Here is a 25,533-nt window from a genome sequence, read left to right as displayed (position 1 = left end):
TCTGTGTGGCTCTTACATGTCATGTCTCTCCACCTCCATTTCCATCCCTCTTCTTTAGGTTAACAGAGACCAGCATCCCCCTCGCCCCTCCTGGAAGAGCGTGCTGAACCCATTATTATTATCTAGCCAGGTTTATGGCTCTAAGATCTTATTATTACTTAAGTTACTAAGTTGGAAGTCATTTTTATTTATTGGCCTCTGCCATTTTTATGAGCTGCATGTACTTCTTGGGTCATTTTATCCGCTCCGAATTGCCCATCTATCTCGCTAAAGCCACAAAGACCGACTTCACCAGCCATCCCACCGGGGCAGCTCGGTTTGTGTAACTTCGGCCAAGGGCAATGTCCTCCTGGGCTTTTCATCCACCTACTCGTCATCCCAAGTGGAAAAACTGCTGCGAACTAAGGGCTGCAAGAGCAAACGCTTGAGGAGAAGGAGATGGAGGAAACACAGACAAAAGGTAAGATGCGGCTGAACTCCCAGGGATTGTTTTTGCCTTTCAAAATGTTCCCAGCCTGCGATTCCCCTTAAAGCAGGAACAAAGGAATGCAGGATATCGCTCGGCACCATTCAGGCTGGTGAAAAGCAGATGGTCTCTGCTCCCATCAGCAGCTCCTGCTCATTGTTTCTCACCTCCTCTCTCATCAAGCCCTATTCTCCTCCCCAGCATCTGCAGCCGCTGTTCGCTTTGGCTTTTCTTCAAGCTCCTTCCCCAGGCATCCCCCTGGGACATCCCTTGTTCCAGCTGGTCCCTCTTGTCTTGGAGAACTTCCTACAGTTTCTTCATCTTCTGTCGCAAAGAGCGCTCCCCTGGCTGCCTGCTGAGCCCTCCACGTGCTTATTCCGACTACTTTTCATTTTCAGCTTGGTATTTGGAGACCCCTGTGCTCAGGAATATTGGGGAAAGGGCTGGCATTCTCCTGGCCACAAGCAATCTGCTCTGCTTCTCCCTGGGGGCTGACCACGACCTCAGCTAAAATATGATGGGAAATTTCATGAGACACTGTCCAGGGGATGGGTCACATTTGAAAATCTCATTGTCTTGCTTGTTGTCTCTAAAAGCCATGGTTACACCTTCTCGCAGGTCAGGCCAAGCTCAACCTCCCCACACTTGCCCCACAACATCCTTCTCCACAGCTCCCATCCCCATGGAGGGAGGAGATGGCTGAAAACAGCAGAATCCAAGAAAAACGCAATCTGGAACCAAAGGAAACCGAAATAGCCGCTGCAGCTTGTCCCACCTCCTGCTTTCATTTGCAAAGTGTATTGTTTTTGGAAGATCCCACTTCCCAGGCACCGTGACTTCTGTCCGTCCCTGCACGGGGTTGTCATCCAAAACACACACCAGCTTCGGAGCAACAGCTACGGCACCGTCAGGCCACGGGACACGCTGGGAAAGATGCGATTTGAGCCCCAAAACCTGGTCTTCGTGCTCAAGGATGTACATGGGGGCACCAGAGGTGCTTTGGATATCAGTTTTGCTTCTGTTTCACACCACACACACTTATAACAGTTACGAACCACACATAACCAGCATCTGAGTTTTCCAAATAATTCTTGGTGAAGGGATATGAGCCAGGGGAAAACATGGTCTTCCCCACTGAGAAATAAGAAATTCAAATATGTAAAGAAACTCTGATAATGATCTTGCAAGAGTGAAGCCGGACACCTTTGAGAAGCTGCACCCCTCGAGCTTGTCGCTGTTTGCACACAGGGCTCTGGGATTAATTTTTGGCCTGTCGTTTATCCGCAAGCGATCGTTCGCGCAAACACTGAAAACGAAGCCTCTAATTGTATTTTTACTGGACAAAGCCGGCACATGACACAGCTCGCCTTCCAAGCACCCCGAGCAAAGCGAACGCTGGAAACTAAGTCATGGCTAAAGCAAATACATATTTCAGCGCAAATCTCCTGTTTACAAACGCGGAGAGGAGATTTTTCAGCAGCGCCCTGAAACCGCAGCATGTTTGTCCAATGTCTCTGCAGCAAAATCGTTTCTTAGCAATGAAGGAGCAACCTGGAAGGAGGAATAAACAAACCATAGCATGCATAAAATTCAAATGACTATATACAGACAGAAAGTAGCAGAGAAAACAGTAAGGGCCAGATGCAGATGTAGAAATCAGATCTCTTTGTTCAGCCCCATGAATTTCCCTTCCCTCGGAGCCGCTCTCCCCAGGCGCTTTGCAGGACCGCTCCATTTCACAGCGACTCACAATTTGATGATTTATTCCCTATAAAGCCACTGCACAGGGATGCATGGCACTACTTATTGACCCAAGATTATTGAAGTGTCATTCCCAGAGCATTTCCCTACACGCATCGGGAGGCGCAGGCTGACCTAAGGCACCGCGCTGGCTCCTCCAGGTATTGTCCCGCAGCCTTTGGGTACGTAACCATTTGAGAAAAGATTCTTCTGTTCTGCTTCAGCATCTGCTCTCATAATTCCTGCATGACAAATCAAAGTGTTTGACTGTAAACAAAGCCAGCAACTCAAGTCATGTTTAAAAAAACTACTTAACAAGTCCTCAGGAGACAAATGGCCTTGGAGGCGCTGCCGACCGAGGAGGAGACAGTTGGAGCAGCAAAGATGAGACCTGAGGAGGGTGAATCCCACCTGGGGCAAAGGAGATCCAGTTACGTTGTCTGCAGAATTTGGACTTTAAAAGCAAAAAGATGTGCCAAGGGGAAACTAAACACGGAGCTTAAAGGCTGGGTGCTGTGCTGGAGCAATCACGACCAATAAAGATAATAAAATCTTTTGGTAACACTTGACTCAAAGCTGGTGGTACCTGCTCATGGCACCATGATGCACGGTCCACGGAAGCCCAGTTGTAGGGACATCGGCTCACACACGGCATCCCCACTTGGCTCAGCGTCAGAGCATCCCACAGGCTGCATCCCTCCCGCCCCGGGCATCCCTCACCCCGCCAGGCAGCCCCCGGCCTCCTGCCGCAGCGCCCGGTCCCGCCGCAGCCTGCCGAGACTCGTCCGCCGCTGAACTTCACACCCCCTCCATCCCTACAGACACGCGCGTGACAGACGGACAAGCCTCTGCAGGTCCTGGGCTCGGCCTAAACCCATTTAAACCAGGAGAAAATTTCCCTCGGCGTTAGCAGGGTGCAAGGGTGCCCCGATTCTGAGGAAGGCAGCGCTGCGGGGGGATCCCAGGTCCCTGCGTGCCTTTGGAGATGGGGAATACAAAAAATATATTTAAAAATAATTACAATTGACACTGTGCTGTTTGCTGGGTGCCAGCAGCGTGACACAGGTTTTGCTGGGCTCTCACAGCCTGTGTGTGTGATGGGGACCTACCGGAGCACCTGATGGCACCTGGGACACAGCAAGGGACGCGGCCAGCGCTGTGGGAACCATGGGGACCAAGGACTCCATCCTTGATACGAAAAAATGCCTTAAAACAACTGAGCGCTTGTTCTTGCCCGATGGATGTTCTTCTGACAGGCATCCAAAAACTTCATGAAGCACCAAAGGAGCATCCCCGGTTTTGCACCTGCACACAAGTTAGGCCAACAAAAGTTCATTAGAGAGATCAAAGCAAATTAGAAGCCATTGCCCCGCTGCATGTCTTCACCGAGACAAGGCCAGCTCGCCATGGCGATCCTCGAAGGCTGCCTGCGCCGCTAATTTAGCTTATAGCTACTGAACTGTAACGCTGCCATTTGTAATGTGTTAGTTAAGGGTTTGTCAGCGTTTCCATCATAAACCTTTCATTTTGGGGATTTATTGCTTGGCTATAAGGATTTGCTCTAGCTGCAAGTTCGGCAGGAAGGCCCACGTACAGCAGCATATTTCCCTCACCCCAAACAATCACTGCAAACATTAGAAAGTTACCCAAACAGACCCCTAATTGCGGGTTACTTACAGCTCCGTCAGACTTCGGCCCTCGCAGCTAAAAATGGCAAAATCCTGAGCAACGCCAGCGCAGAACGGAACAGGGCCGGCTGGGAAATGGGGGCACAGGGTAAAAACTCCGCCACAATCCTCATTGTCCAGCCCAAGGAAAAGGCACTAGAAGCGCCAGCGCTACTTACAATCCCGGACACGCTCTCCGTGCAAGCTTTGCACTGGATTTTATACCTTTGGTGTCAATATTTTGCTGGGGTGTAAACAAACATCCTTGGCATTCATTTAGCTGTAAATGTTTTTACAGCGCACATTTCTTAGCACTTAGTTATTTTTTTTAATTTAGTGTTTTGTTTTCATTTTTATTCCTCTAGTGTTCTTAAAATTAAACAGATGTTTAATATAAAGCGCTGCTTCAGGAAGGCCTATCTTTTCCTTCCAGGTTTTTCCCAAAGTGGGGTTCCTATATGCAGAGAGGGGTCCCCAGCTCCCACAGCCCAGAATCCGGCTGCACTTCTGATCCGGACAGCGTCCCCATCTCATGGGGATGTCACCACGTCATGTCCCCCCCGGCTCTTCATTTGGGAAGCTTCCGTGAGGCCGCAGCAGCCGAGCTGACCACCTTGGAAAACACTCCGTTTCAGAATTGGGATAAACTCACTTCATCTGCTCTGCCTGCAAGGGGAAAAGAGAAAAGATTAAGAAATGACTGACGTTATGTAAGGCAGCTGAGCGTCGTGGTTCAGCCAGGGCACCACCGTGTTTGCAGAATGTGAAATGCCCCCGGCATCGTCTGAGCACAAAAGCAAGAGGTTTCTCCCAAATGGATCCTTAAAATCTAAACCCAATGGAAATAAAATGGAGTGCATAATTTTTTTTGCTCTTTCTACCGCATTTTTGCACCCAGATCTCTCCTGTTTTCACCAGGACACCGACACGTCTCCCCATGCTCTGTGTGCACCCCCAGGCTGGCAGCACCAGATGGACTCGGACGCGTTTGTGGGGGTGATGGGCCTGACCACACCAACCTCCCACACCACCCTGGACCCGCCACGGTCACTCCAGCCACTGCCTGAGAGCCGGAGCCTTTCCCTGGTCCCCAGGGAGCCCCAGGATCCCACCGGGAAGGACCTGCATTGGGCCAATGCCACTGTCCCCCCAAACCTGGTGGCAGGAGGAGGAGGACAGCGGGCAGCCCCCACACCGTGCAGCAGGCAGGGGTGCAGGCAGGCAGAGACGTAGGCAGGGATGCAGGCAGGGGTGCAGGCAGAGACACATGCAGGGGCACAAGCAGAGGCAGAAGCAGAAAGGCAGGGAGGGATGCAAGCAGGGATGCAAGCTGGGGTGAAGGCAGAGATGTACGCAGGAATGCAGGCAGGGAGGGATGCAGGAGGGTAGGGATGCTGGAGGGGAAGGATGCAGGAGAGGAAGGATGCTGGAGGGGAAGGATGCAGGAGGGTAGGGATGCAGGAGGGTAGGGATGCAGGAGGGTAGGGATGCAGGAGGGTAGGGATGCAGGAGGGGAAGGATGCAGGAGGGGAAGGATGCAGGAGGGGAAGGATGCAGGAGGGCAGGGATGCAGGAGGGCAGGGATGCAGGAGGGCAGGGATGCAGGAGGGGAAGGATGCAGGAGGGGAAGGATGCAGGAGGGCAGGGATGCAGGAGGGCAGGGATGCAGGAGGGCAGGGATGCAGGAGGGCAGGGATGCAGGGGGGGAAGGATGCAGGAGGGCAGGGATGCAGGAGGGCAGGGATGCAGGAGGGGAAGGATGCAGGAGGGGAAGGATGCAGGAGGGCAGGGATGCAGGAGGGCAGGGATGCAGGAGGGCAGGGATGCAGGAGGGCAGGGATCTGTTCCCTCTCAGCCACAGCGGTTTGGGGTGAAAAAACGAAACAAAACCAAACAACAAAAGCCGAGCTGGCGATGCGGATCCGCTGGCGATGCGGATCCACCGCCGACCCGCGGCGCCTCCGCGCATCACCCCGTAACCCGCAGGCGCGCACCGCCGGGAAAAGCCGCAGCGGCGGCGCGCCGGCTGCTTGCGCGCTATTTGCGCGGCGTCGCGCGCTCCTCCCGCACCCCCGCCCTGCGCGCTCCGCCCCCCCCCCCCCCGCGCAGCCTCCGCGGGCGCGCAGCCCCGCGCCGCCCCCTGCAGGAAGGGGCGGGCGAACGGGACTACAGCGCCCATGCGGCCGCGCGGCGGCCGTCGGCACCGCGCCTGCGCACTGCGCCCCCAGCTCCAAGTTTGGAGCTTTGAGCTGCCAGCCCTGGCCCATCATGTAGGTGCAGCAAGAGCCTTCCCTACCATTGCAAAGCGGGGGGGGGAAGGAAACCCCCCGGCGCTGCAAGCTGCCCTGCAAAGTGTGCAATTGCACGGCTCCCCCCCTCGCCCCGCTGCAAGGAGAGCTGCTGCAGCAAGTCAGGAAAACTCCAGTTGCATGAAGATTGAGCGCTTGCAGTTTTGCATCTTTGTTGCAAAACTAGCTCCAGAAGAGAGAGGCAAGGCAAAGTCTTTTGTGCTTCCCCTCCCCCACCAAAGCAAAGGGGAAAATGTCTCAGTCGAGAGGTAAGGCTCCTACTTCTGTTCGTTGCAAATATGCAAAAAGTCGTGCATGCATTTTGAAGTGCATGCATGCATTTTTTCGGGATGCAATTGCATTTTGAAGTTTGAGGCTTTCAATGGCTCTCAGTTGCATTTCCTGTTTAGTATGTGCCTTTTTGCAGACACACACACACTCACACACACAGTTCCTGTAAGGCAGGGCTTGCAGTTCAGCTGTGCATTGACGTTATTTGAATTCTTCTGCGGGGATTACTGAGCCCTTTTTGCCTTTTGCACAGTCAGGACAGATAAAGGGTGTTGAAGAGCAGATGCATTCGCTACCGTATATATGCATGCAAAATGGGCACAATGCATGCGAATTGCAGCTGATTTCAAGTGCAAAATCAAATGAAACTTTTAAAGAAGTCCGTGGAGGAGATGAAAGGTGAAACTTGAGTGGAGTTACCAGGAATTAAATATATACCTATGTTTCCATGGGAAAGTATTGTTCTTGTGCCAGGACTGAGATCATTTTCCACTGATTTCTTCCCCCCCCACCCCCTTTAATATTTGGTAACTTTTGGTCAGAGGCAGCAGTGTGGTTTGTAACACCAGGTCGCTAAGAGCGTGCAAAGGGCTGCTTTATTTAGCATTTGGGAGCAGGGACTCGGTACTTCGGATGGAGTGGGAGGGGTGGATTTGGGTAGGGGACGACAGTGATTTTTAATATATATATATATAAAATTATTATTTTTTCCAGCACGGTGGGGAATGCTTGATCTTTGCTTTTTAACTTGATGATAATTCCGGGGTGGCTCTGCCTTGTGTCCTGCAAGGGAGGGGGGGGGGGGGTGTGGGAGGATGTGGAGAATTTAATATTGCAAAAATGCTGTGGGAATGCAATAGTCCCTGCAAGACCCAGCTGAGATGTTTAAGGAGTTGCTCTGGCCATTCATTGTGGATAGAGATGCACATATGTCCGCGACTGGCCACACAGATGCAGCTTTCGGAGCTTCTTTTCAATGTTTGGATTTGATATTGCAGCTGCCACTCCGTGCATTTTGCAGCCCCCGCATGTATTGGGGAGTGGGGGGGTGAGAGACAGTGCATGGCCCAGTGGGAGAGCAGCTCCCAAATTGGGACTGGGGCTTTTTTAATTATAATAATAATAATAAAAAAAAATCTGTGAAGTCAGTGGCCTTCCACTCTAAGCCTTGCTGGGAGGATATAGGAAGGAGGTGCCTTCACAGCTCTTGCCACACAGTTTTCCTTTGTAAGAAAAATGTAAAGTTGTTGTATAATTTATTCCTAATTTGGGTTTGCTGCAGTCATCTTTTCCAGCCAAGCAGAGAATTGTAAAAGTTTCCAATAGAAAGAGCCAAGGAAGTTTGATAATGCAGAATTGCACCGAGCGATACCCAGGGCTCGCTGCTGCTCACAGAGGGTCCCTGTGAGCCCCATGGGGGGCAGGGGAGCAGCCGCTTCCTGGGGGTCCCCAAAAAGTCTTGGGGTGGCAAAGCCTGACCCTGTGGAGCTGGGGACGGGCAGGGACGGGCCGTGGTGGCCCCGGGTGCCACTTAGTCCCACCAGCGCTGGCCTCGTCCATCCTTCTCAGTACCAGGAAAATGGGAAAATTCAAGTAGCCAACCCACAAAACACGATCTCCATGAATGGCATCATTCTTGAATCCGTTTTCCGTCCATCTCGCGCTCCGCAATACGAGTGTGCTCGGGCTGAATTCCTGACTCTCATAACTTCTCCCAGTTCAGCTGTTCAGCCGGAGGTTTTGCTTGGGAAGGGGTTTCAGCTCCGGGGTTTGCACCAGAGGGATCGTTCTTCAGGATGAATTAAGGGAGACTTAATCTGCAGTTCAGGCTCAGCTTTCATGTGTTGCACAGGAGGTTCCTCGTCAGCTTTCCCAAATCCTGCGCAGAGCTCCCGCCAGCTGCCGAGCTGCACAGCCCTCTCCCTGCTTTGATTCGTTTCCAAAGTTGTTCTGAGAATTTGCCAGAGATTTTTTTTTTATATATATATATTTTTTTAATGCTGCTTGTCAGGGGGACAGTAATCGGGAGGGTGATTCTTCGATAAGACTCGATTCCCTGCAAGGAATCTCACCTAGTTCAGAGGGCAGAACTGCTCCTCGGACCCTACCTGTGCCATGCAAAAAAAAGTGATCTGCTTTCTGCACAGCCAGAGAACATAAAACTCCACAGAGTTTGGAAGCAACAGGTTAATTCTGACCTTTTCCATAGCAGGGACCAGCAGGTGCCTCCAGCATCGCGCTGGTGCTATCAGCCACGTTACCTGTGCGCTGATGGACTCCTTAAGACTTTGCAGTCAACAAAATACAGATAAATTAGAAAGACTAAGTCTTGCATTTCACCCTGTGCTCATTTCTAACTTCATTCCCTCTTTTAAGTTGCAAAATGGTATTTTTAGTTGGACAGAGCGATCTATAGAAAATAAGATTTCCCCAGATCTAATACAGCAGGTCCCTGCAGTTGGTTTGTCACCTTCAGAGAAGAGTCTGCTCCGGACAAGTGGAACTTGGTGTTGATGGGAGTTCGGGAGAAGTTGAATCGTTGCCTAAATGTGGCACATTTGGCTGTCATGACTAATAGGATATTATTCTGGAAACGGAAAAAAAATGCAGAAGTCCATATTAATTACAAGCTAAACACAGTCTGAGGGTATAAATCTGAACTCTTGTGACAGCAGATACATCCAAGAGTCTTCAGAATTCGTTGTAATGGGGGAATTATTCACTCACAAAGCTCATATCAGAGAAGCAGCCTGCAAATACGCCCATTTCTCCATTGAAATAGAAAAGGGAAGGGGAACAGTTCTTGTTAGAGCACTAATTCATGAATAGTACATGGAAATGAGGTACATTTAACTACTAAATATTGCTGCCTGTCGATTTCATTCTTAGTTCTTAGACTTTGTTGTTTCAAGTACAGCTTTTTCTGCTCTAGCCGAGAAGGGATACTGAGATTATGAGAACTACGGCCCACGTGGTGCCGGCTGAACGTGCACCCTATGGACTTTGCCCAAAGGCCCTGCACCTATTCAAAATACTACATTTTACGTAAAACGCTCTTCTTTTTTCTGGCTAGAAGTCTCCGTGGAAGAGCTGCAAAGCCTAAATGCTAGCTATATGTATATAGATGTATTTTTTTAAAGCCATCCTGGGTAGGTGGCAGGTTTTTGCTGGTATAAAACGCACCTGCGGGCAGCGCGAGGCTCCCGTTGGTTGTGCAACCGGCAGTTTGCCTTGTCAGCACCACCTCGGCCTCTCACCGAGGTGGCATCGGTGCTTGGCAAAGCCAGGCTTTGCAAGGCCAGGCTTTGCAAAGCGAGGTGCAAGCCTAGCAAGGCCTAGTCTAGCAGCAAACACAGCCCAATATCAGTTCAAGTTGTTGCCTTTTAAAAATGATTATTATTATTTTTTAATTACTGTTTTTCATGTACTGCCCGCTCTGCTTTCGTGACGGAGGTGCCTGGGTATGTACATTGGGTTAAGTGGGGTCAAACGTTTATAAAGAGGTTTAAAAGTCACATGCAATGGAGGAATTAACCAACAGGGGAAGAAAAGCAGCTAGACAGGAGGACACAAGCATTTAAAAGCTCAAACTATAGAAGTAATTGGAGCAATAAAAGTGATAAGTTGCATACGGAAAAAAGGAGCAAAGATCTGTTTTCTCCTCCCAGCTGAAAAAGGTTGAGGTTTCTCCCTGCCACGGTGAGCGTTACTTGGTTGTTACTGCAGTCACCAAAACATGGAGCTTCCTTTGGGGTGAATTCCCTCCCATGACACATACACAAGCTACTAAGGTGAAGCAAACGATACTCAATTAAAACCACAGGAGTAATTTAGAGGGATGAGACACTTCATTCCTCCAAGAGTATTGGCATTCATGGAACACAATTACCTTGAAAGTCACATGGCAGATGTGCAAATTCTGTGCACTGTGCTTGCAAATATATGAGGTGACTAAAAAGCTTGTTTTAAAAAGTGTTTTTTCAAACCATACATGCGTTTGATGTCACTTGTGCATCCCTGAGGGAGCCGAAGCACCTGGAGCAGGTCACACCTTCATGATGACAGTGGGCAAAAGGGGTAAACCCAGGGCACGCAGGTGTCCCTTACTGTGGTCACTCACGTTTTGAGGGACAATCGCTGCATTGTCCGAGCTGGCAGCGTGGCCTCTGGCAGCATCATTACGTGAAGCGTTGAGTCAGCCTCCGGTGGCCGGATAAGTTGCAGGACTGTTCTTTTAATTTTAGATGTGGAGAGAGCTATAATTAAAAAAAGAAAAAAAAAGTTTCATTACCTGTATAGTTGCTGAGCTCCTTCCCCAGGGCCCGTCTGGGAAGAGTCGAAGATATTAACATTATCAGCTACAGCAACGTTAGTAGGAGCGCAGATCTGGGATCCTGGAGCTGCGCCACGTGAGACAGAGACGGGGTGGCCATGAGGGCCGTTCAGGGCAATTTCCAGATCCACTCACAAAGCTTTTTGCATGTTTTCCTTTCCCTTTTGTCTTCCAAATCCATGATATTCTGCATGTTGACAAGTGTGAATGGAAAAGTGTCTTCTGCTCAGTATAAAACAATTTGGAGAGGGGAAGCCTGAGACTCTGGCTTGTTGGGCTTTGGCCCCAAAGCCAAAATTCAAGCTAGCCTTCTTTTTAAGCTAGGAATTCCAAACGCTCAGTCGATGTTTTCAAGGCTTCATCCTACCATGAAAGTCTCTGAGGTGCTAAAGCACTTTTGAGTCATCTTTGCTTTAAGGATGTTGCAAACAGATGCTGAACATCCTTTACGGAAGCTCCAAGAAGCCACTTGTGCAGCTTGGGCTGCTGGTTCTGGCAAAGCTGGGGCTGAACATCGCTCGGGATGGGCCCTGAATTTGTACCAGCAGCACCCACCTGCATCAGGAGAGCAGTTTGGGGTAGGAGATACCGGGGCTACTGTCCCCCCACCATTGCTATAGGAGCAATGGCCACGGCTTATGAGGCTGCTGCAAAAAGCTGAGGACAGCGAAGCCCAAGGAGCATCGTGTAAAAACAGCCGGAGGGAGCAGCCTCTGCAGCCGAGATAGAGTTTCATATTTATAAGAAAGATTGCAGACAGAAAAAGCATTTGATTTTCTCCTGTCTGAGCAGGAAAACTTCCCTGAGCAGAGCTGATCCAGTTTCTTGCTGTTGCTGTTTTGTTAGCCTACTTAGCTTGCAGCTTTATAATTGGGGCTACATTTTCCTAGGCTGCACCTGGGCAGACCAAAAACCATAAGAAGAACTGAAGCCCAAGCAGCATCCACTTTTACTGCACTCAGATGAAACCAGTGGAAAAAAAGCAAAACCAAACCAACAAAACAGCAGAAGTTGCAGATGAGATGCCAAAGATAAGGCAGCAATAGAAAATAAGTACAGGAGTCAACACTTTACTGTGTCTGCAGTCAGAGGCCTTTAATGAAGGCTGAATCAGCATAGGCTTGGTAGCTGCTTTTGAAGGAGAATCTTTTCCTAAACAAAAATATGTAATTGCGCTCAATGAAACAATGGTTATCAGGGCCAAATGGCCTCAGAGCATCGTCTGGCCGTCCCTGTGTGGAAGTCCCAGCAACGTGCTTTTGTGCTTATTTTCATCCTGCAACGGGGGCTGATCCTCAGGTTCCTCATTCATGTGCTTTCAGCAGGGCTTATTTGACACTCAGGCAACAAGTTATATTATAAAAATCACAGCTTCACTCTGTGTTATCATTCCTCTTAACAATGTTTATTGCTTCTCCAGTAGTTCAAGGTCAGATATAGAAAATGACTCAAAGTCATCCTTTGCTGTTTTGACAGCTCTAAAGTAGTGGAAGTCCCCATCTGGCAAAGGCAGAACCTTGCTGGAGTACCAGCAGGAAAAAGATAGGGAGGTAGGGAATTTTGAAGGGAAACCCAGCATTGATTACTGGGTTTCTTTCCCTGGACTTGCTCCATTCTATCTGCTCCCATCAGCTCCCAGCATCTCCCATCTCTCAGACACAGGAGCCCCAGTAAGAGCCGGCTGGACTTGCATGTTCGCGCAAGTACCTGCACGTAGGAGCTGAACGTTCGCTGAAAAACCGGGGTGCAGGAGATGAGAAGGTCCTTTTAGCTCCAGGTTTGTGCAGCGCCGAGCGCGGCCCTTGGCACCGGCTCCGTGTTCCTGGGGCGCTTCTCCAGCGCTGGCAACTGGTTCCCAGTTAGAGGCACGCTTTCCAGCTTTGATTTCAACACAGCCCTTTCTTCCTAGGGCTGCTTTCATTGCCGACAATTAGGGTCTCCAATGCTGCAGAAGGATGAAGCAATAAACCCCAAATTCGGCTTTGAAAGGGCTGGAATTGATTTCTTCTCTCAAACAGCTGATGCTGTGGCCTTGTTGAAAGGAACTGCCAGCCTGCAATGATAGCGTTCGTGCAGCTTCTGCCCAGGGATTAAAGCACAGATATGTGACATTTAATGTAGTTTTATTCCAGGAGTGGAACACCTGTAGGAGCCGAGAACAGCTGTCCCCCTTTTTCCAGTTAGATGTATCAGGAAGGAAAAAACAGTGACTTCACACGCTGTCATCAGAATGCCCAAAGGGGTTTTGGCAAAGCTGCGTCTTAAGTAGGTTTGTTCAAGCACTGAGCCTCAGCACTTGGCAGAAGAGCCTCAGGAGAAGCACAAGCCCCAGCACAAGGCTTTTGGCAGCCCCGGTGGGTCCCTGAAGGTGCAGCAGGTCAGCCCAGCCCCTGCACGACCAGGTCGGGATCTGGGACCCGGTGCTGTTAGTGATGTGCCGAGAGATCTGAGCCGCATTTCCAAACCCCACACGGGTTTTGGAGGTAGCAACAGGACAGGGAAGCTGCAACGGTTTTCATCCGAAGCTTGAACACCACTGAAGTTTTGGATGTGGAGATGTAGACTTAACCTCCAGCCCCCTCCTGCAGGTTGGCTTCTCCAAACAGAAAGATGCTGCTGGTTTATGCAGAAGCTCACTCCCAAGCAGACCTCAGTACTTAACTGTACTAATTAAATGTTTTCAAAAACCACAAGACTGACCTTCACTGCATGCCCACAGATTTTTCTCTCATTTAGCAAGCAGAGAGTTGACAGAGTAGCCTATTAAAGGAGAAGAAAAGCAATGCTCCAGATACTGTTGTTTTTCCAACCTGTTCCAAAGTGTTTTCTGCTTTTTGACTATAAGAGATGGAAACCATAATCCCCTAATAACCTATTAGGAGAAACACAGCTAGAGACAAGGAGTGCTTGGCTCAAATAAAGCACAAAGTCTGATAAAATAGTAAACATACTTAAAACTGAAGTTTACTCAGATATCTATGCAATAAGCCTTGACAGCCATTATATATACAGGTACTTGTGTAACCAGAGAGCCATTCTACATGGCATAGAGTTGTCCTTTGGGAGATACCCTCTAGAAAAAAAAAAATAAAGGCAATTAACATAGTCTGACTTCCTTACCTTTCCCAAGGACACCAGCAATTTGCTCATTGCTAATGAAACTTGGAACATCTCTACAAAGAACTTGAATTCCTGCCAAGGAATCAGTTTTACAAATTAACCTAAAGAGCCGGATCGGTGCGATGCGCCGCGTGCAAGAATGTCCCGAACCAGCCCCCCGACAGCAGCATCGGAACTGGAGGAAGAGCCCAAAATAGCCCCTGGCAGCTGGGGCGGGTGACACAGACGCTGCCTTCAGAGATGATTAGTAGTAAGTTGCTTTTTGGAGACAAGAACAAACGCACAACAGGCACCTTTTTTGGCAGGGAGAGGGACCCCTGGGCTTGCACCCCTGCAGGGTGACAGGTTGGGAACGTGCCCTTGCCAGTGGCCACCTGAGCTGGACACAGCTCCCACACACTGATTCAGTTTCATTCATGTCATTAGGCAGCTTCCTTTAGAGCCCAGCATGTGAGTTTTTATTTTGTGGGGTTTTTTTTTCATAATGCTTTTTTTCTTCCCCTCAAAAACATTTGGTACTTCCCCCGCAAGAAATCAGAAGCTTTATGTCAGATCAGAGGCTGGAACAGCTTCCTGCAATAGGAGCGCGTTCCTTCCTGCGCCGAGCTCCCGGCAGCGCCGGCGCTTCCAGCACCAACAGCCCTTTGCTTCACCTCGTAGCACGTTCATTTGGGCCCATCCTGTGCGAGCATCTCCCCAGCCAGCACCTCCTGCAAAAAAAAAGGGGTCTTTTCTTTTCCATGAGCTTGCTTTAAAAGGCATTTCTGCAGCTGAAACACAAGGAGCAATCTGGGAGGTTGAATCAGAGCCGATGCAGAGCAGCTGTAGCCAAGCAGGGCTCTCATTTGGACGACTGGGGTCTGAAGGATTTTTTTCTTTCCTCTTGAAAGAGAAGCTAAATAGGATTGATTTTTTTTTTTCTTTTTTCATGCTCTGATCTTGAAAGTACTTGTGCACGTGCTGAACTTGGAGCGTACGAGTCCTTTTGTAGGAGTCAGTGGGACTGAATGTGCTTGGGGTTGAGCACACGCATAAGAATTTACAAGGTTGGGGATGTATTTTGTCCTGGTTGCTAAGCAGGATGGACATTATGGATCTGGGTAGATGACTTATGCTTCCCTGCTTTCTCTTGGTTTCTTCTGTTTTTTCTCCTCCCCCCCCCCCCCCATTTCTGCTTATCTGTTCCTGCAGCTTAGAAAGCAGCAGCCTGTTTGTGAGCATGTATGTATATAACTGAAACTCCAGTTTTCAGCCTCGCCCAGGGAGCTGTATAGAGGCTTTGACAGAGAGACTTATAAAGGGAGTTTTGTGTTTACAACTCCTGATTTAGAAGGTTGGGTGGAGAGATGTAACCTGACGGGGTTTGATCCACAGGAACATATGTGGATGGAAAAAAATCTGCTCAGTTGTGTCAGGGACACTTTATAGGGAAGAAAAAAGGACAAGCCTTTCTGTCTTCTGCCGGGGTACTGTGCCGTAATGCATTTCATCAACACGTTTTCCAAACTGAGATGAAATTGCATGATATAAACTGGGGGAAAGCTTTTGTTCTTTACATGCTGCTTGGTTTATTATATGGCGTGCAAGCGTGTGCTCTTAGCAGGTGTCTGGAGAGCTGGAAGTTCATGGAGAGCTGGAAGCTCATGGTCTCTGACCTCAGGCTAAAATCTGCTTGAACTTGAAGGAGCTGCACCCTGCAGACCTTCATGGGCATTACGTGGAGCTTCCAGAGCCGCCCTGCATGTGCAGAGACACATCGCTGAAGAGACACGTCATGAAGCAGCGGCAGGACCGAGACGTTGAGTTCGTGGTGGGACACACTCACCGTGGTGGTGGTGGAGCAGTTCTTGCCCGACCGGTGTTGCTGATGGTGCAAACCCAGTGCGGTTGTTCTCTTGGTGTCTCCAGTTTTTGGGGTAGTGCCCAAAATTGCAGTGCTGGGGACCTGGGTTGGGCTTTTCTGCGGCTGCCTTTGGCTTCTCGCTGTCAATAGGGTTCCTGTGTGTCTTTAAAGGAGGACCTACACGTTTACTGGGAGGCATTGCCAGCAGAGGGAGCAGGAGTTAGTTCCTCCCATCCGTGCTGTCCAGAACTGTCAAATACCATCTTTAATAATTTTGGTACAAAAGTAAGCAAATAAGGTAATAAATGGAAAAATAAGAAAAGCAAAAGAGATCCGTCTAACCGGGTAGTGCAGAGGCAGATCGATCAAAGTCTTGGCCATGTTGAAAGCTTAATCACAATATTTATCTGGCCGTAAAAGTTATTTATACTCTGTAACTTGCAAAATGACCAAATCAATGGGCACTTCTCTCTTTATGGAACACAAATCGCTCATTTTGTCCTAAGGTGTCTTTAGTCATGAGCAGAAAATTATACACACGAGTTTTACATGCAGCACATCAGCTGCAGAAGGTGGCTGGTAGCGCTGTAGTTTAAATGTCCAACATCTACAATATGCTGAACGAATTAAATCTCTGCTTGGCAAAATGAGACTCCTGCTGCTGCCTGGAGCACCTGGTAGCAGGAATAAAACCGCAGCTCAGATTGCCCTGTGGTATTGATTAGATTTTATTCTGTCCTGCTGCAAGCGTGTTGACACCAAGGCCGGTATCGCCCAGACAAGGTGCGATGCTGCTCAGGAATCTGCAGAGAAATGGGGCTGCGCTAACACGTGGGGAGCAGCGGGTCAGAGCTGAAGGACAAATCACCGTGTGTGCTTTCCTGGGGACAGGGACACCCCAAAGGGCCAGTTTGCTGAGCTCCCCTGCCCCATCACACCCTCCTGATTTAGCAAAGTCCTGCTTTTCCTGTATTTAAGCCTCCTGGCTCATTTTTGTCTGAAGAAGCTTCAGCTCTTGCCCACTTAGCTTTGCCAGGAGATACTATAGGGCAGCATCTTGGGCACAGAAAGGTGATGATGGGGACACATCACTGTTGCAGAGGGACATCTGCCAGTGCCCGTCTTGTCCCTTTTGGTGGGTATGGCTGAGAAATGGGCCGGAACCTGCAGGCGGGTGCCCAGGGGGCAGAGACTTGCTGCAGCTCTTGCAAAAGCAACAGTCTGGCACAGCCTTTACCTACCTATTCCTGCTCAGCCTGACGCTTAAAACAGCCTTAATAGCAGCGTGTGCTCACGGTAAGCACGTGCTTAAACGTAAGCACCATCAAGACATAAGAACCTTCATAGCTGGAGCCACAAGCCTGAATTGGGCTTTTGAGCCTGCAGCGCAGCAGGAATCAGCAAGCGGGTGGAAATGTCACCTTCGTTTTCCAAAGCAATTTGCATTTTCCTGGGCTGGCAGCACATCTGACAGCTCCAAGAGGCTCTGGCTCGGGAAAAGCGGTGCTGGGGCGGCTGCCCCTCGCTCGCGCTGCCCGGTGCAGCGGCTCGTCCTGGGGCAGACACAGAAGCCGGTCTGTTTTTCCAGGGGCATTGAAGCTCTTCTGCAGGGCCCCCAGCGATGCTGCTTTAAAATCACTTTGCAGGAACCGCTGGGAGAAAATCCCCACTGCACCGAGCATATTTAAAAAAGCAGGAAAACAAAACTGAACCTGGAGGGGGACATGGAGCAAAAAGATGTCCACGGGGTGTCTGAGTGGGACGGGATCCTTATCGCTCTAAGAAAGTTGGGGTTTGAGGCTCTGAAGAGCAATGGGAAGAGGAGGCGGATGCTTCTTTATTGTGTGAAGTTTTCCAGGGAGTGGCGGCTTTGGGAATTGTTTGTAGCTGGGCTGGGGCTGATGGATTGAAGGCAAATGGTGCTCCCGCCATGGCGAAGGCAGACAGGGCACCTGTTTTTATGTTGAGCATCGGAGGCTTTGCTGCCACCTGCTAGATACTTGGATGGGAAGTTGGTCAGAGCCCCGTAGCTGCATGTGGTCACTCACTGTGGCATTTTGAGGTGAAATCTTGGTGGATAAGGGCAAGGAAAAAAAAAGCAAGTGGAGTACCGGGAGCGATGCTTGGCCGGCAGGCTCGGGTGCATCCTGTGTGCCGCGATGCATGAACATTGGGAAAGCATTCACCTGTGGGCACAGGAGGTGTCTGTCCCCTGGCCGTGTGTCCCCCTCCTCCGGCACGGCTGGCAGGTGCTCTTTGGCAGGGAGAAAACAGAAATGAAGGTAGCAGCAATGAAAGCAGCCGCGTCTTCCAAATCCTCCTGTACAAAAGCCCTTTTGTTCCCCGGGGTGAATTCCATGAGTTTTTCTCCAGTTTTGATTCCAGCAAACTCCCACTGCAAGCAGACAGCCGAGGGTTTGAAAACAAAAGCAGCAACTAAACCAAAAGTCCCTCGTAAAAAAAAAATCCCCATGAGGGCTGAAGGCTCTTGACAAATAGCTTCCCTAGCCCGCAATTCCTGTGGATTTCCTAATTTGAGATAAGCAGCAAAGAAAACAGGCTCTGGCATGGGAAGGCAGCAAAGCCAGCAGACCTTGGCAGAGGGAAAATATGGGCTTGATTTATGGTGCGTTGGTGACTGGAGGGAGTGACTGTCCCTGCAGCTCCACTGCTGCGCTTTCTTGTGATAACGGAGGTGAGAGGAGAGACCACGAGGCTCCTGGTGGCCCCTGTTGCTCTGTGAGGTCTCTGCACCGTTGCGTCTTTCCCAGAGCAACGGGAAGATGCAGCTGCCCCAATGCTGGAGGTGCAGGAGCCCCATGAGGGGTGCGACCCACTCCAGGGACCGCGAGGAACAGAAGGCAAAGTCCTTTTTGGCATGGGTTTGACCCCAATAAGATCTCCCCGAGCTTTTGGCTGCTGCAGCCTGTATGGAATTGCCTGGGCAGATGTTCCCAGCTGTGCGGCATTGGGTGCCTCTCCTGCTCGGTGATGTTGCCACCGTTTGCACCAAGGCGCTGCTGTTTGGGAGGAGCTGTGCCCTTTTCCCCAGGCCATCGAAGTTGAAGCAGCTGGATTCACATGCCAGATGAGTTCAGCCAAAGTGTCGTAACAGGGTTTTTAATATTAAAGTCTCTTGTGCCCGGTGCTGAAAGCTGTAGGCAGGCAAAGCTCTCGCATCTGCAGGAACACTGAGGCAGGACCAAGCTGGGAAGTGAAGTCTGAGGTCCTGGCAATGGAGAGTCCAAGCTAGTGCTGGAGCCCATGAAACACTGAGGTGGCAGCAGCTGCTGTGGGACATGAAAGATCATCCTAAACCCTCATAAAGATCAATCCTAAGCCCTCAGTTTTGTTTGTCAGGGGATTGCTGGAGGTTGCAGAATTGGTCCAGAGCTGCATCGGCTCCCAGAGCCCCTGCAGCCCTGTGGTCAGTGTGTGTCTTAGCGTAGGATCTCATCTCTAATCTCTATCAAAGTGTCTCTTCCGCTTCACACTCAGAAGGTCTTAACTCTTCTAAAATTTAGAGATGCGCTCTTATCAGAGTGACAAACAGACTCTCATAACCAAAATGCACAGATAGATAAGAAGAAATTGCATCCCTCTGGCTTCTATATTGACACAAATAAATACAGCAGCCTGCAGCCCTTTTGCAGGATGTGTTAAGAGGAAAATGGACAGAGTAAGAGAGATTAGCCTGAATCAGGAAATTACCTTCAAAATTGAATTACGAAAATACAGAGCTTATTGAAAAGCAGGCAAATAGGTTCTGATATTTGCACAGTTTGGTGACATTTCTGTATGTTCCTGCACCGTGGGATCCAGAGATTAGTCTGCTGGAGTCCTTATTGCAAAGCTTTGTGCTTCGCCTTCTTCCAGCGTTTTGTTCTTGTGCTGTTCAGAGCTTCACCACCGAACTGGCCCCTGCTGGAGGCCAATCTCGAGGCAGGCATGAAGGACTGACCTTGTGATTTTACCTTGCGGTAAAGCCAAAGATCTTTGTCTTCACTGTGTTTGTGCCTCGGCAGAGCTGACCGACGTCAGCCGCCGCCGCGAGCTGGAAACGCAGCTTCTCCTGAAGCGGAGACGGGTTCTGAGACGCAAAGAATTTGAGCAGATGTTGCCCAACCTCTGCTGCACGGTTCGTTCAGTGCAGCTCCGTCACCCCTTGCAAAAACCCTGCTGTTTTGGTTTGGGCCTCTCCTGCACTGGGTTTATTACCGGTTGCAGGATTGAGTCAGAGGAGGGAGCTGAGTTCTGGGGCAGGACAGCAAATTGCATTTCCAGCGCTGTAATGTGGGTGCTGATGGTATCGGCAAGTGGTTTGAGATCGGCTGGTACGTGGTCACTGGGTGAGCTGTGTGCAGGCTGTGGCATTCCATGCTCTTCTTATCGTCAGGAGCCTGGGGAATTAAAATGGAAGGTGAACGCAGCATCATCTGTCATGTGTTGTGCCAGCAGTTCGAGGTTTCCTACTGTACAGGTTTCCAGATGTTGGTTTTCCAGATGGAGATGCAGGTTTTTTTTGTCTCTGTGTTTTCATTGCTTAGACTGACTTTGAGAAAGGTCTCCACATCTGGGCTGTGGCTCTGAGCTCGACTCTTTGCCAAAGCAGATTGGGCTGCACTTGGGGCAATGTGTTGGCTGCATTGACGTCTCTGGGCGGTGTCTTTAGGAGCAGGTTCCCCTCGCTTGGTGCGATGTGTCTGAGCCATCAGAGCCGGAGAGGAGAGGCAAAGAGCAAGAAGTGACTCAAGCACTCAGTGTAGCTTGCTGGCATTTCCAGGTTAAGTATGAGATTTCCTTATTTATTTATTTTTGGAGAAAAGCACTAAGAGGAAGAGTGGAGGACTAGGGCTTTAGCGGATATCAGGGCTGTCCCGTGGTATCTCTGTGCCTGGCACAGGCGTATCCTGATTCCGGTATGCATTGGCAAAATCCATCACAGTCATCAAAGTGCTCTTGCCTTTCCTGTTTTGTTTCCTGAAACGTGGTTTCTGGGGAATAAATAAGGAAATAAATACGCTTCAGTTCTTGAGACATAAAGGTGTGGGTTGCAGCGTGGACATGGTGCACAGTGATGGGTGACGTTGAGCTCAAACCTGGATGTGTCAATGGCCACAGCAGCTCCGCAGCACCAAAACGAGAGGACGAAACCTGGAGCTGGGAGATTCTCAGCCCCGCGGCCGCAACAGCCTTGGCTCCCTTCTCTCAACAGCCCTGAAACGAGTTGTTAAGGAAACAGGTTTCACGTTTGCCGTTTCCAAGGAGTTACTGCAAACAACCGCGAGGGAAGACACAGATAAGGGCGTGCGGGGAATGTCCCCATCCTGCGCGGAGGACGTGCCATGTTCCTCGTTGGAGCGTCTCTGTTTGCCTCCATCTGACCCAGTTGCTTGTGGTGGTGATGGAGGAACAACCAGTGGTGCGTGGCTACTCTTACCTATTGACAGGGCCAAGGAGAGAGCAGCTGCATTATATTTCAAGGAGGTAAATAAAGCATGGTATCCACTTAATCTCTTCTCTTGGCTTTCGGTTGGAGCTTCAACAGGTTTTTAGAATCTTGTGCACATTAAATTCTTTTTGTGTGGCTGATGACGGGTTGGAAAACAGATTTTCATGCCCACTTCCACATCATTGGCGCTTAAATGAACATATAGCTTTTGATTTTCTCTGGAAATTGCAGCTTGGCTAAAGCTCTGCACTTACAAACTGAGTGGTGGGCACAGCTCAGGCGCTTGCTTGCCCTGTCTCCGTTCCCCTGCTTTGAGCATTGCACAATGTGGTTTTATGCAGCTTTACCAAAGGGTGACCAAGACACGCAACCCAACCATGAAGGCAGAAGTGGTGAGAGAACTTCCCTCGCGCCTCCCCGCCCCAGCCACCAAACCAGTGTCACCAATACCAGCCTCCCTGCCACCTGCAGATCTGTCCCAAAGACATTTACATCAGAAAGTCATGGCCTCATTCTCTACTTTGACTGCCTGTGTGGCAAAATTCAAAGGCTTTCATGCAGCCAAGCCGGTGGAGAAAGGCAGTGGCCATGCAGGAGCCACTGTGGTCACGGCCACGGAGATGCTACAACAACCCTTGGGAAGGCAAGTGGGGCTGCCCCGGGGAAGTGGCCTCCTGGGAAGATATGTTTGTACTACTAAAACCACCAGAAGTGGTGAGTTTATGAATTTACACCCATTTGTGTTTGTTCTTTCTGACTGAGGACTTGATTTCTGTTTCAGCTGGAACGGAGCCAGCTTGTAAAACCAAGCCCAGGTAGAGCCCTGGCAGCACGGCTTCTCCCTCAGACCCACTCATTTAAAAAAATACTTTGTTATCTACGTGTATTTTAATTTTTAAGCGCAGCGATTTGGCAGGGAATCTCAGGCATCTTTGCTCAGTGACTGTTGTTTAGTCTAGAGGTGGTGAGTGTTTGACCGTGGGGACGCCAGGAATGCACCCGGCCTTCCCGCTCCTCGGACGCTCGGCTGGGGCGTCCCCACTTGTGGGATCCCTCGGTGGAGACACCTGCGCAGAATTAAAAGCTTTTCACTTTGACGAGCGGTGATGAGCTGTTGGGGCAGCTGACTGAGGACCAGAGGAGCTGGGCAAGTCCCACCACCAGCCCTTGAACTCTTGCGTGTGCTAAGATGGGTTTGTAGCAGCGCAAACCATTATGTGTGCCTTACCCTTTAATAACTTGCAAGTGTAAATTATAAACCTTTGAGATGATCTTTAATACTTGTTAAAAAAAATACTTTTCCCCTATTTTGGTCATCCTGAGGTTGCTGTATCTCCAGCAGCAGTTAGATGCTCCAGGTGACACTGCTCTGCCCTGAGTGACAGGAGAAGCTTTAAGATATCTTTGTATTTATGTGCATGTTAAAGGGTGAAGTTCTCAGGGGTTTGGATATTTCCACCTGGCCTGCAAAGCTTGAACTTCTCTTTGGCGGCATCAATTCTACCATTGCTCACTGAAATACACGCTGGAACTGGACTGTGGATAAGAGATGCCCTTTGCAGTTGAAGACCAAGTCTTTGCATGAAGAGTTGTCTCCTGTTGGGCCTTTCCAGGGCATCTGGACAAAAGAATGTTAATCTTGATTTCTTTGTTTTGCAAGAACCATCTCAGGTTGTGGTTTTGCACTGAAGCTGTGGCCTCGTGTTGTTTCCCCGTGCAAAGTGGGTGCAGCACTCTGGGGTATCGGGTGAGATGCTGCAGCGCCCCGGGGGATGCTCATTCACTCTCCTTCCATGCAAACACACCAAGGATTTCCATTTTGCCCTCATGTTAGGGGTGGGGGTTTTGCTTATACAAAGTTGAATACAGCTGATAGAGGAAAAGCAGATCATCTGAGCCTCAAAACCTTCCAAGAAACCAGACAAAAATTCCTTAGGAAAGACAGAAATAGTAAATGAGCCACTTCTGTCTCTTAAAAAAGTGGAAGAAAGTGGCATTTCCCGCCTGTGAAATTTTACCAGCGAATTATATGCTAAAGAGTCTTATTTGAAAGAAAGTGTTGCTATATGGCTGTTGAACACAGCTTTAATAATAAATTGTGGTGAAAACAGAACAGGTTAATATCCTTTGAAGGAAATAGGAGCTTTTTGTGGCAGGGAACCATTTACTTTGGATTATATCATAAAAAGTTTTTGACTGCAATGAAAAGTCCAGGGGCTGGGAAATGGGATTTTCCTTCAGAAGTAGAAGTTTATTTTCTGTTACAGCCTATGTGGGTAGTGAATTCCTCTGTCTTCCCTTTATTATTCTCGGTTATGCTTCCTACCCTTTTGCTGTGAAACTTTGAAGTTTCCTTTTTCAATATTGATATTTAACGCTGCCCTAATTGAAAGGGGCCAAGCAACATTAATCTCTCTGTACGCTCTGTCAGTGCTGGTGGGAAGAGGTTAACAAGCCCCTTGGAAGTTGTATTTTTCTCCCCTCCCTCAGGAATTGGGTTTAAGACCTTCACAGGGAAGTATTTAATGTGTTTTCATTAAGTCAGGTTTTCTTTTTCCTATGAGGATTTTGCTTTCAGGCCTCACTTTGTTCTCGGAATGGGTTTTCTTGGGCTGGTTGAGACCCGCAGGGCGGGTGGGCGGATGCAGGAGGTCGCGGTGATGTTGCAGCAACCGCATCGGTGCATTTGCTGCGAAAGCAAAGAGGTTTTTTAAACATGGCAACTTCCCTAGCACCAGTCAGTTCAGTATTTACTGTGGGTAATTGCTTTGCTAAAAGAAAGTAGGTTTAAGCTTGCGCTTAACGTTACGGATGTGCTGGATGTTTTGCTGGATCGGAACTCGGTTCTGGAGATGCTTCTCAGCATCGCTCCAAACCAGTCTGGTTTTTTTTCCCCTCTATTATTCTTAAAACCGGGCTTTTGAGTCAAGTGCTTGTGGAAGTCTCCGTGTGGCAAATTGCAGCGAGAGCTCTCAAATGAGCTTTAGCGTGCAGCTCAGGGACCACAAAGCTGCCTGTGGTTGTTTACACAGAAAACTCCGGACTTTTCGGATGCTGGGGAGCAGATGTACGATCCCATCTGCCGATCAAGCAGGACTGCGAACCCTTTGCAGAAGGAGCTACATTTAGACTTCATGCTTTGCATGATGGCTCCTTGGGGTTTTCCTTCTTGCAAATCCCAAGGAGTTGCAGTGAATCCCCCACAATGATGCTCAGGCCCCTGGTTTGTGCCTCAGGATTGAGCCTTGTGCTGTTATTTGGTGTCTGAGACAGCCGGGGCTTCTTCGCAGCCCGAATGTGGATGCCATGTCTTGGGGACTTCTTTATTTACTCACCCATGCTTATCAGATTTGCAGTCTCCAGAAGCTCTTTCTCAGATAGGGCTGAAATTGGCCGGTGGATTTCCATTTGCCACAAGGGCCACAGACTGTCAAATACACACGTGGTGGTTTTCTTCAGGAAACAAAGCTAAAAATAATAATGATTCATAAAAACACTGCGGAAAATACTGGGTTTCTGGTGGATGGAACAGGTAACATCCAATTTAAGCTGCCTCCACATTTTGAGCTCCCGTACAGATGATTTTCCCTGCAAACTGCAATTTAATACAGCGTCGTCTTTCAAAGCTGATGTCTGCTATGGTAAACTGGGGATTTTATTTGACAGCGAGATACTTGCTTGGCAGTTATTACTGAAGAGAACTGATTTGGGGACTTCCAGTTATTTTTTTCCTTAAGATAAAAAAGCCTTCTAAGTGTCAGCGTTTGGTTTTTGCAAAACATCTCGTGTTGGTGCAGCAGGTGCAAGTCCCGGCCGTGGCAATTCCCCCTTTGCAATCCCCTCTCCGGGTGCCATCGTGAAATCCATGGTTTTTCTCGCTACCGTTGTCGCTTTCTTCTTTCTTGAAAAGAAAACCCCAAAGAGCGTTAAGCTGTGTCTGTGTCTTGGCAACTCGAATACGCGAACAGATTGTGCTTCAAAAAAATGGCAAAGTTTCAAAATATTGTATTCTGTGAAGAAGAGACGAGGAAAATAAACTCCTCAAAGTGCAGCTTTTATTTCGCCAGAAGGCGGAAGGCTTTTAATATTTATTTGGGTTTGGCGTTTTGCTACCTAGTTCTTCTGCTGACACCACTTGTGAACCATGATAAGATTAAATGCTGCACAACCTGTTCTGGTTCACGTTCAAATTAGGTTAATTTACAGTAGGTCCGTTTTCACCCTCCCAGAGCTGCTTGAGAGCAGGTTCCTGAGGTGCAGGTACAGCCCATGGGATTGTGCAAACAAATCCATGTAGGAAAAAAGGAAAGAGCGAAGCAAATTGGTGCTTGCT

The 25,533-nt window shown here is 49.3% G+C and overlaps 1 protein-coding gene across 1 annotated transcript in view; it reads left to right on the top strand.

Moving 5' to 3' along the window:
* The first annotated feature begins 6,136 nt into the window (after nucleotides 1–6,136).
* Nucleotides 6,137–25,533, top strand: part of MAP2K6 (mitogen-activated protein kinase kinase 6) — a 47,730-nt gene continuing 28,333 nt past the window's right edge. Inside the window, exon 1 of the mRNA XM_082067256.1 lies at nucleotides 6,137–6,430. Coding sequence (XP_081923382.1) covers nucleotides 6,415–6,430 — 16 coding nt within the window. The 5' untranslated portion in view covers nucleotides 6,137–6,414. The remainder of the gene's footprint in view (nucleotides 6,431–25,533) is intronic.

The sequence above is a fragment of the Streptopelia decaocto genome (assembly GCF_964273445.1).
Source record: "Streptopelia decaocto genome assembly, chromosome: 16".
Classification (NCBI taxonomy): Eukaryota; Metazoa; Chordata; class Aves; order Columbiformes; family Columbidae; genus Streptopelia; species Streptopelia decaocto.
Note: the sequence above shows the minus strand (reverse complement) of the source record. Positions and strands in the feature narration are given on the sequence as shown.